This window comes from Phyllopteryx taeniolatus, chromosome 20 (genome assembly GCF_024500385.1).
Source record: "Phyllopteryx taeniolatus isolate TA_2022b chromosome 20, UOR_Ptae_1.2, whole genome shotgun sequence".
NCBI classification, from domain to species: domain Eukaryota; kingdom Metazoa; phylum Chordata; class Actinopteri; order Syngnathiformes; family Syngnathidae; genus Phyllopteryx; species Phyllopteryx taeniolatus.
In genome coordinates this window covers 13,731,526-13,743,267 of record NC_084521.1, presented here as the reverse complement: position 1 = coordinate 13,743,267, position 11,742 = coordinate 13,731,526, and the positions used below count along the sequence as shown (strand labels likewise).

General features: G+C 38.1%; 1 protein-coding gene across 1 annotated transcript; it reads right to left on the bottom strand.

The window, feature by feature from the left end:
* Positions 1–610: 610 nt before the first annotated feature.
* On the bottom strand, positions 611–7,952 carry bco1 (beta-carotene oxygenase 1). The gene is made up of 11 exons (XM_061758863.1): positions 7,849–7,952; positions 7,608–7,736; positions 7,401–7,530; positions 6,175–6,322; positions 5,944–6,094; positions 5,006–5,226; positions 4,671–4,928; positions 4,498–4,603; positions 4,312–4,406; positions 2,436–2,547; positions 611–2,304 (listed from the first exon to the last, which is right to left on the bottom strand). Exons 1-11 carry the CDS (start codon positions 7,904–7,906, stop codon positions 2,150–2,152), a joined length of 1,563 nt encoding a protein of 520 aa, XP_061614847.1. The 5' UTR covers positions 7,907–7,952; the 3' UTR covers positions 611–2,149.
* Positions 7,953–11,742: the final 3,790 nt, after the last annotated feature.

Below are 11,742 nucleotides of genomic sequence, written 5' to 3'. Positions count from 1 at the left end.
GGCTTAAGGTTAGGGTTAAGTGCCCGTTCCATCCTGGTTCGCACCTTTCAAAATTAAAGCGATTATACTTAAAACAGGAAGTCAAGTTAAAACTTGCTCGCATAAAACAAAACAAATTTTAAAAATTAGCAATGACTATTTTAACAACGCTATCTTTCAGTTTAAGCTGAAACATTAACTGAACATTAAAGCAATTGGTTTATTTACACTCCCCCCCCCCCCCCCCCCCCAAATGATGAATGTGTGATAACAAACTATGAATAATTTCACATCAGAAATGAGTTACCTTTTTCAGTCATTGATTAAAGACTCTAACAGCAGAACCAACTTGGACGATCGATTACAGAAAGTTCACCAATGTGTTCACTGCTCTTGTGCAATTGTATCTTTACCTAACGAGACCATCCTTATAATTTATGATATAGTCTCTGGCCGAAAGGTCATCTGATCCATCACTTTGTCTCCAACTTGTACATTTCCCTTTAGTCAATCCCAAGGCTTGATGATCTTTTTGGATGACAACTGAGTGTTTTGTTGTTGTTGTTGTTGTTTTTTTGTTTTTTTTTGGTCATGTTCGGCTGTTAGGTAAAACAGAAAAGGAGGCGCTGTATACCTTTTATGCAGTTTTGTTTTCTTTTCTTTTTTTTGTATTCTGATGCATATTTATTGAACATTTCAGTCGGACAGAACAAAGTCTTAAAGTGGAGTGACAGATCAAACAAAAGTGAGAAACAGTGCAAAGATAACTCAACAATATAGGAAGAAACGATAACAAAAGACAGGACACTAGCTGGAAGAGAGATGAGCAAAGTAAATCATTAGATGCCTAGTACAATGACATTAGATTTGATTTACAAAAATAACGTTGTGGTGGGTGAGCATAGCGGTTATACAGTATATAATGTTCTGATATAGTAGACCAAGGCTTTAAGGACATGAAACCGAGCCCAACACGGAATGTTACACATGTCTAACTTCTCCCACATGATGAGAGTTGGTTGGACCTACTCGATGTTGTGTGGGTATAACAGGCCGAATGTTTTTTTTTCTGTGAAAGCAAAGCGCACAAAAAGGCAACTCAAAGTGATACACAACAACAAAGTGGGTATATACTACAGTATACATTTTCACCCACACAAAATTATGTAAATAAGAAATAACATTTTGAAGGTCCCATATTTTGGCCATTTAGACAATAGAGGCGGCACAGTGTACGACTGGATAGCACATCTGCCTCACAGTTCTGAGGACCGGGGTTCAAATCCCGGCCCCGGCTGTGTGGAGTTTGCGTGTTCTCCCCGTGTCTGCGTGGGTTTTCTCCGGGTACTCCGGTTTCCTCCCACATCCCCCAAAACATGCACGATAGGTTGATTGAAGACGCTAAGTTGCCCTTAAGTGTGAATGTGTGCGCGAATGGTTGTTTGTGTATATGTGCCCTGCGATTGGCTGGCGACCAGTTCAGGGTGTACCCCGCCTGTCACCCGAAGATAGCTGGGATAGGCTCCAGCACGCCCGCGAGCGACCCTAGTGAGGAGAAGCGGTACGGAAAATGAATGGATGGATAGACAATATAGTGACTCTCTAACATGGACTTAGTATAGAAGTGTCAGTTTCATTTTAAAAAAAAAGAAAAAAACACATTGGCTTCGTCATACGGGTGTCCAGAAAAGGCAATTTTGACATGGACTTCTTTTTGACCCAGTTTTGTACCGGCTTTGTCCATATTTGGCTAAGACAACCCCCTTTCCTCTGATCGGTTGCCTCTGTCTAGACTGCCACACGTGTTTGTTGTGTTGACAGCGTTGACTCGGGAGCAGAGAGGTGGGCGGAGATCTTCGCTAGCGACGTAGATAAACTCGAGAAATTCGAATGAGCTGATTTCAGGCCTCTCGGCAGACAAACGAACTAAGGAATGCGTGGACGATATGAATTCATATTTCACATGTTCACTGAGGCACTATACAGCCAATGTTACATCCAAATTAATTGGTTTAGTCAAATGTGACACCTTTTATACAATATCTAGATCATCCTGATCACTTTGTTTAGTAGTCCCAACTACAGTGGAATGTAATTTACATGTTATACATGTTGGCAGGATTAAGGATTTTAATTTCCTGAAATGTATATTGATGCATTCCATAAGTGACTAATTTCCGTGAGGGATAAAAAATCCATGCATGTCCTTATGGAGCTCAGTGTTCACGTAACCCCGAGCCACTTCCTTGAATGTTCTGCCATTAAGAACCAAGATGAAGTTAGACTGGTCGGGACTGGTGTTGATTATAGATGATAAAATCACCCCTACAAAAAAAAAAAAAAAAAAAAAAAGAGTAAGACAGTGCAGTAAAATGAAAAAGATCTTGTCACTTAGTCTTGCACAATTTCATAAAACTATATTAAAAATACAAATTTAACTGCACAGTAATGCTTACCATCATCCTCTGCCTCGCCATTCGGTCTGGGGACAAACACTGCCTCCGATGGCCAGCAGTTGTCTTCACTCCAGGTCAATATTTGCTTGGTTTCTGTGTCAAACTTGGTAATCTACATTTAAAAAAATAATTATTTAAAAACACCTTAAATCAAGGTTTATTGGGAATTAAATATATATATATTGTAACGATTTGAGAAGGTATGCCAGCTACTGTATATTGAAAGAGTGTTACTACTAACAGTATAGTGAAGTAGAAAGTTATCTTTTTACCTTTGTCCAGTTGCAGGCCATATTTATTGATAAGTGTGATAAAGGATAATTGTTTAATGGACCTGGTAATGTCCTTTTCCAGGAAACAAACTTGGGAGACTTCAATCAGTATTCGAGTTGACCGAGCGATGACCTAACGTCTTATGATGTGGAATATTTGTCAGTGAAACACTTTGAACATTGGTCCCACTAAAAAGAAAACTTTGTAGAAAAGAGATAGCTTCACATTTGGATACATTTGTAGTGTTACAATGTAAAAATTCATTTGTGGTCGCGTTATCATGCTTTGCCATTTTATGCCCATCAAAATGACAATATTTCTGAACACAAACTTGGATGTTGATAAAGCACCAGTTACCACAGTTTAGTAATTATGTTATCTAGATTTATGACACTGATAGTCTGCTCTGATTAAAACAAAAAAAGTAAAATTTCGAAACTTGCAGGATGCAAACCTTGCAAAAATCAAATTTCAGTTTGGAGAAGCTCCAAATAAAACCTGCATTGGGCATATGCGTACTATTACTTCAGTTAGCTAACCTGGTGTTGGGCAACCCGCTGTTAATGAACGTGCAAGTGTGTCTATCGCATCTGTTGCTGCGCCGACAATAGTTCAACGATCCACAAATATATTACCTGTTTATGTGTTTGTATCTTATGGTTTTGTTTTTTTTTGCACTCTAGAATGTGAATTCATAATGCAATATAAATAGTCCATATGATGTATTATTTTAAAATAATGAATTCAGTTTACCGGTACACATAATTTGGCAATAAATTAACTGAAATTGAGGGGCCGCGTGGAAGCTCTTTTAAGGGAGCTGAACTTAAAGAAGCAGCTCTCGAAATAGAGTCGAAATTCCCAATACTAGTGTGCACCCCTGATTATTATGTAATATTACCTTTTTACCTCAATCTTTTTTTTTTTTTTTTACTGCGGTGGTAATTCAATATTACAGTAGCTGGTTGAATTGTTGCATTTAACCTCATTTCGATTGTGCAGGTTTTCTGGTGCAATTCGTTAGTTTCTATAATTACGATGTGGTATTGAGAGGTGGAGGGTTAAGGCCCTGCAACCAACGCACTGATCATATCAGAGGAAAGACATGGAAACATGAGGAACTTGGGCGAAAAGGATGTTGTGGCATTTAAGCGGGAAGAATAAACATCATCCTGTTGACAGAAATGAGACACGTCCTTGTGCAGGTTTCCTCTCTCTGACGTCACAGCAGTAATTTGGGCATAGAGTCAGAATGAGTGGAAGCGCTTCAAAATATATTTTCTGTACTACTCAAGCCTAATGGACTTCCTTTCTTTCCATTGTTTGTGTTAGCTCTGTGTAGCTTTGCCAAATGAAGACCACCCATGGGTACATTAACCAAGGCCAAGAGGTGCTTGTGTTCTGTTTGAACAGCTTCTAAGTCAACATTTTTAACAGTTTCCCACCTTGTGGTTTTCTCATTTATAAGTTTTAGAAAAACAAAGTGGCTTTGAACAATACATTTCCTTACTTTTACAACTAGCCTATTCAAAATACCCTGGCAAGTCAAAGGAATCTCAATTGTTCTCGCATTTTGTCATCGCATGAGAAAATAAAAACAAACCTCTTTTGAGAGTACCGTTTCCTCAACGCAGTTGCCATACACAAAGCGATGTCTCTTGCTGTTAAAATCGTAATTGATTCGTGGCAGTTCAATCCCTGATGGAGATTTCAAAAAAAAAAAAAAAAAGGACTTTCAATGAGCAAAACCCGTTGCACAGAATGTCGCTGTGACTGGCATGAAATGTACCTTCGTAGAGCACCTCTGCCTGGCATACTACTTTGCCTTCTTTCTCTTTCACTGCTGTGGCTGCGGTGCACGTCACTTTCACCAGGTTCTCTCCGATGGCCGCGCCCTACACAACGGGAACAGCTCAGTATCCCCTTCGGGGTCAAAGTCAAACTGGCATGTCTTCTTCTCACCTCGTTCGGTTGAACGGGAAGTGCAAATCTCTTATAGCTTGGTTTGGAGTAGCTATTGTCGTGAGATCCTGGCTTTTCTTTCAGCTTGCTCAGGTAAAACATGTCGTAAAGGTTGTTGTCCTTGTAGGCGATGACATCAAATATGACGCAACCGTCGACCTCGAAAGCATTCACGTGATGGTAGACGACCATGGCTTCCGTGTAGTACTTGGTCTCCATCACTTTGCCTGTCTTTCTGTCGATCAGGTGGATCAGAGTCTAAAAGGAATGAAGTGGATTATTAAGATTTTGAAGTTCCAGATGTTCAGTGGGGCGAAAATAAAGATAGTGCTTACACAATCTTCTGGGCAGAACTTCAGGCAGCTGGCCCAGTTGACTCTCCTCATGTAGGCGGTGGCCATTTTGAGGATGTCCAGTTTGATGGGCTGCTCGATGAAGATGAAGTAGTTGTCCGTCATCCCGAAGCTGTGGAAGTAGCTGGGCGTCAGGAGGGAGCGGCAGGGTACTGAACAGATCACCTCCACATTCTTCAGAGCGGGGACTTTCTTGTCTTTGTCTGCAGGGGTTAAAAAAAAAAAAAATCAATCAATCGATCAAAAATCGAAAACCTTTTCTAGTTACTGCTGCAGCGAATTATTATATATTCATATGAAAATATCATTATATTATCTTTAAAAAACGGTTTTATGACTACAGGGTAAAAATGAAAGGAACACTTTTAAGTCCGCCCATTGTTTTATATAACCTAAATGGAAAGTTGTGATTTCAAGCAATTCAAGCCAGTTTCTGACAATGTGTGTTGAAGAATCCCAAGCACCCATGGGTACCCTGATATATTCATTCATTCATTCATTCATTCAATTTCCTCCGCTTATCCGAGGTCGGGTGGCGGGGACACCAGCCTCAGCAGGGAAGCCCAGACTGAACAACTCAGCTCCTAGGATCATTGGGACACACAAACCCCTCCACCACGGTAAGGTGACGGCTTAAGGAGGGGCCCTGATAGATTATACATTACAAATGTTGCGCTGGCATTACAGCTGTGGCCAAACATTTTAACAGTGACTCACTTTTTTACTGCTTCAGCAATTTCTTTCCCCCAAACTTGAGTCACTGCCAAGACTTTTTTGCTACGTATATCTGGGCTTACACATGGAAATAGTGCACAAAGTCTGTTAGGTCATTTCGTGCGCATTCGTTACTGCATTTTGACTGCAGATAAGGATCCAGCCAGTTGAATTGTAGGGACAAAGTAGAGCAGGTCATCACTTACCTTTCTGAGAAACTGCGGGGACTTTGAACAGTAGGTATTTCGTCTTGCCCTTTTCAGCGATACAAGTACCCATGTTGTAGGCATTACCCTCCTTGTCGTAGTGTGGATGGGATGAAGCCAAGTTCACAGGCAGAAACTTCATATAGTCTACCTGAGTGGAAAGAAACCATTTGTACACTTAATACACTAAAGGAAAACTATCATTTTTTTTCTGAGACGGACGAGCCTTACCTTATCCTGAGTTTCCAGGGTGACTGGGTCAATTTTACGAATGTAGTTGGTTTCTGAGGTGGCAAAATAATCCTGACCGTATTTGATAAAATTGCTGGTGCCGTTGTCAGTGAAGTCAGGCACTGTGTGGTTGAGGAAGGTGATCACCCTGAAAAGAAAACAAAATACACACATATATATATATATATATATATATATATATATAAGAACACATATAGATAGGAATCACATAAAATGAAAGATTCCAACAGTGATAGTCTGAGACAAAACCCACCCTGAGGACTAAGTGGCTGTGATGAAGAGACACTGAAAGAAAAGTTGTAATAATAATAATAATAATAATTTTAAAAAATGTCCACCAAATGTGAGGAGGATCAGAACTTGCACATACACACACCAACTACAACACAATGACCACTTGCACAATATTTCCACTGCACGAGTTGCATCCAATATTCTGCAGTTTTACAAAGATAATGTTTTGGATACCACGATTAGCTACACGAGAGAGTCAAAATATTAGAAACGGCTATCAGGTACGATGCAATTCGACACAGCTGCAATTTCGAACTCCATTATTCAACATTTATACCTCCATGACAGTCTCAATCCAAACCAAAGATTCATATCTTTGTGAAGATAGAATACTGCATTTCGATCTACTGTGTATCATTAAAATGATCATCATGCTGTGGCTGCATGTCACAAAAAGTAGATTGACTGAAACAATGAAGACCTTGTGTGAATTTACACACAAATTGACTTTGTGTGAAACGTGGGCCTGTTTAATTGATCAAACAGCTGATGCACTCACAGGAAGCCATGATTTATTGTTTTGTATCAATGGCAAAAGCTTTATTGTACCTTCTGCCATCTAATGGAATCTAATTGTTCTGCCCATCACTATACGTCGCTGGCATAGATAGATAGACAAAGATGTGTTTGTGATGAATAAATCATTTTCAGGCACATGAAATGAAATTGGATAATTTCCCTCGACACCCCGGACGGTCTCTTACAGCTCACTCGGTTGCCACGGCACCCTGATTGGGAATCACTGCACTAGACCATCAACTCGTGTGTGTCTGATATTATGGAATATATCTCCATTATTAAACTCCATCCCATCCATCCATACGTTTTCCATAGCACTTGCCCTCTTTAGGGTGATGCATAAATTCTATTCTAGTCCTAATCACTTAGTTCAGCTCAAGAATGATGCTTACTTGACAATTAAGTTTTTGCTTGGGTCGGGGTAAGCCATTGTTCCCATTTCAGACACAACAATTCGGTTGGATTCCATGTTGGCTTTGTAGGTGTCACTTTTCAGGAACCTGCTTCTGTGGATCACTTCACCTGTAACAGTGCAGTAACAACAACAAAAACAGTCTATTAATGAATTATGCATTAAAAAGACAATGTAAGAGACCAACCATCCATGAAGGAGAAGCTGTGCATGATGGACATGCCATCAAACCAGTGGTCATAGCTGGTATCCCCCACTGAGAAGATCCCAGGGCCATTGCGTAGTAATGTGCCTTGCAACCAGGAGGGGATGTTCCCTAAAAAAAATAAAAAAAATTTAAAAGAGTAAAACAACAAAATAATCACGAATGAAATATTTTCCTGATGCCAAGCACACAATGTAAAAAAGAAGAAAGAGAGAAAAAACACCTTTCACTTCTGCCTTAAGGGGCTGTGGACACTCTGTTGCATTCTTTGAAAAATCCATGTTGACTGGGAGTGCACGTAAAGCTGTCTGAAGAAATAGAACAACATGCAAATCGCTCCTTTTAAAGCTCTTTGCAAGGGGAGGTACAAGAGGGTGGGTGGTTATCTAATCTGCAAGTGGGAACATAAATACCCTACATACAGTATTACATATATGTTATCTTATGTCAAATCTGCATCTCAGTTTACAGAGAAACATCTAATGATTAATTGTAATGTTGTTAAAGTAAGACATGGGGATATTCAGTGTTGGGAAGATTACTTGGAAAATGTAGTTGCTTAAAATGACAAGTTACTCTGTTGAAAATGCAATAGTAGTCATTTCAATTACTTTCTCAAAGTAATATAACGAATTGCATTTGATTACATTTTGATTACTTTTTAATATTTTGAATGAATGCATCAACAGGTCCCTTGAATGTGTCCTCTAAAAAAAAAGTGGATTACAAAAATCATAAATCATTAGTTTAGAATTAACCACATATTTGTTCTTTACATAAATAATAAACTGACTGTAAATACATAATAAAAATGTGTTTGTTGCATTATACATACATAAAGATATACTGTATCCAGTGGAACCTTGATTCAACAGACCCCGATTTAACGGACAGAAAATAGTGTCCAGTTGGAACTCAAAATCACCTCTTCCCATGCACGAGGTAAATTTGAATAACCTTAAAAACTTTTCAAACAATTCAAATCTTTGTGTATGTGTTTTTAGGCCGTGTACAAAACAATAATTAGGCACTGTACTTGTGTTTTGAAGCCTCAAAAAAAGTTATTCAATTTAACGGAAAATCGGATTTAACGGATTAGCCCTTCTCCCTTTTAGTCCGTTAAATTGAGGGTCCAGTGTATGTGTACAGGATGTGGAAAACAGGATACCATGTTGACCTAATGACAAATATACGCAATTTGGACAGTATCGCTTCATATGACAAACCAGATAAGTGAATGTTCCATGAAAAAAATCCCAAATCATTTAGCTGAAACTGTAACAACTAACTAATAAATAATAATAAAATAACTGTAGTAAATGTTCATTTACTACTACTATATACACACACCCACGCACATATATATATATATATATATATATATATATATATACATATATATATATACATATACATATATATACACATATACATATATATATGTATATATACACACATATGTGTGTGTTTCTATTATATATGCGGGTATATATAAGACCCCAAATCCAATGAAGTTGGGACATTGTGTTAAACATAAATAAAAATGGAATACAATGATTTGCAAATCATGTTCAACCTATATTTAATTGAATACACTACAAAGACAAGATATTTCATGTTCAAATTGATAAACTTTATTGTTTTTAGCAAATAATCATTAACTTGGAATTTGATGGCTGCAACACGTTCCAAAAAAGCTGGGACAGGGTCATGTTTACCACCGTGTTACGTCAACTTTGCTTTTAACAACATTCAATAAACCTTTGGGAACTGAGGACACTAATTGTTGAAGTTTTGTAGGTGGAATTCTTTCCCATTCTAGCTTGATGTACGGCTTCTGCTGTTCAACAGTCCGGGGTCTCTGTTGTCGTATTTTACGCTTCATAATGCGCCATACATTTTCAATGGGAGACACGTCTGGACTGCAGGCAGGCCGCCTGAGGGATCGAAGGTCACGGGCATTCAATGTTGGTTTTCGGCCTTGCCGCTTACATGCAGTGATTTCTCCAGATTCTCTGAACCTTTTGATGATATTATGGACCATAGATGACAAAATGCCTAAATTTCTTGCAATTGTACGTTGAGGAACATTGTCCTTAAACTGTTCGACTATTTTCTCACGCACTTATTCACGAATAGGTGAACCTCACCCCATCTTTGCTTGTGAATGACTGAGCAATTCAGGGAAGCTCCTTTTATACCCAATCGTAGCACCCGCGTGTTCGTAATTAGCCTGTTCACCTGTGGGATGTTCCAAACAGGTGTTTGATGAGCACTCCTCAACTTTCACAGTCTTTTTTGTCACCTGTCCCAGCCTTTTTGGAACATGTTGCAGTTGACATTTGATTTCTAGGAACAGATGATGGACCAGATTGCTTTTTAAAAAAAATACTTTATGGCAATCAACCATGAAGAAACCACTCTAAACAATCCAATCACAGCTAACGTACATTTGGCATTAAGGCACATAGAGGTGTAACTTCATTATCGTAACATCCAACTCCATTCCCAATTTCTTCCATGATCACCATGCATCAGTCTTGTCAGTCTTATAATTCTAATCAAAGGAGTTCACTGTGTCCACAGCAGTTATCACGGCACAACATTATATTCGAGTTGTTGGACTTTTACTTGCTCCACAATTATCGGTAACCTTTGCACAAACTTGTGAGATGTGTCCAATTTATTAGGTTATGTTGTGCAAACAAATTCTATCTAAGTGGAAAGAGGAAAACAACATGTGAGATAATCATGTGATCAAAGCTTAAAATTGGTGCAGTTCAACTCATCATTGAAAGATAAAGATTTCGTCTTCACATCCCATAATCTTGGGTCCAATTCTTGCTTTTAAGTTTAAGGTTAGAATCCGATTGAGGTTAAGTCATTTCAGTACTGTTAGGGTGATAGGCTGCACGATAAGGGGCACCTTGAGAACAAAATGCTCTTCCAAGCAAGCAAAACGCACATTCAGTAGGCTACCCCTATGCAGTGGAGTTTAATTTTGATACCACCGTAAAACGCGACTTCTTCATAGTGATTCTGAATATCAGGTGAGGGAAAACTTGTAAAAATGTATCTGAGCCACAAAAAAAGTGATTACAATGGGAGTACAGATTACAAATGAAATCAATGCATGAAAAGAATAATGTGAAAACATGTATTTAAAAATAAAAGGGTCGATACTTTTTATGCTACCAACAGCATGCGTCATGGGCATACAGTACCTATATGTAGCTCTCCTGCTTATTCAAATTTAATTTGTATATTATATATATATATATATATAAACACTTAAATTGATAGATTTTGGCAGTGTGGAGCACAATTGAGTATTATCTTTGTAAAGTCAGTTTTTATGATGCATATCTTGCTTTGGATCGTTACAGATTGTGCACGTGTACTTGGGTGGTGATTGTATTTGCCATAGATAAGTGAGACAACCTTTGATACGACATCATCCTTGTAGAAAACCTCACCTACAGTGCTCAACATAAATGAAAAAGAAAAGTAAGCTTTTTATCCATTTCTCAGTGAAAACATTTTCTGGATTTTGAGGATGATGAGACACATTTGCGGTTGAGAATTGCAATCTAAACTGTAGATTTGCTTGAAATTCAAGTTTTACAAAATGATCAATGGCCCACATTTGTGCAAGGATTTTATAGTGTACAGTGGTATGCTTTAGAAATTGATTCTGAAAGGAAATATTGTTCTCTAACAAATCTGTCTGTGTGTGTTAATTCATGTTCAGCACTCGATGTAGGTTTACCTCACAAATTATGTGCTTACGGAATAGCATTATGTTTATCTGTTAATGAATAGATGATTGGGATTAGTGTGGATTTCATTATAATTTACCTCACAGTTTTTCAGAAAAAGACAATTTACAAACTTCACCATTGAAAATATAGACTTTAGGATGATTCCAAATTTGAAAACAAAACATGCAAGGTAATAGTCCTTGTTTACCATTTTGTATGAATGGTGATTCAGTACAGTACTACAAAACTAACATGATTAAGTCATCTCGCAACCATAAAAAGATTAGCTGTATTATAACTCTCAATACTTTAGTATCAATTAACTAAGCACGTACCGTCATAGAAATGGGTAGTTT

Bases quoted from the DNA above. Each gene is read 5' to 3' on its own strand.
- bco1 (XM_061758863.1), bottom strand. From the start codon at position 7,906: ATGGATTTTTCAAAGAATGCAACAGAGTGTCCACAGCCCCTTAAGGCA. The intron at 7,737-7,848 runs GTGTTTTTTCTC...TATTTTTTTTAG, and splicing joins CCTTAAGGCAGAAGTGAAAG to GGAACATCCCCTCCTGGTTG. The intron at 6,323-7,400 runs GTAAGCATCATT...TTTTCTTTTCAG, and splicing joins AGCAAAAACTTAATTGTCAA to GGTGATCACCTTCCTCAACC.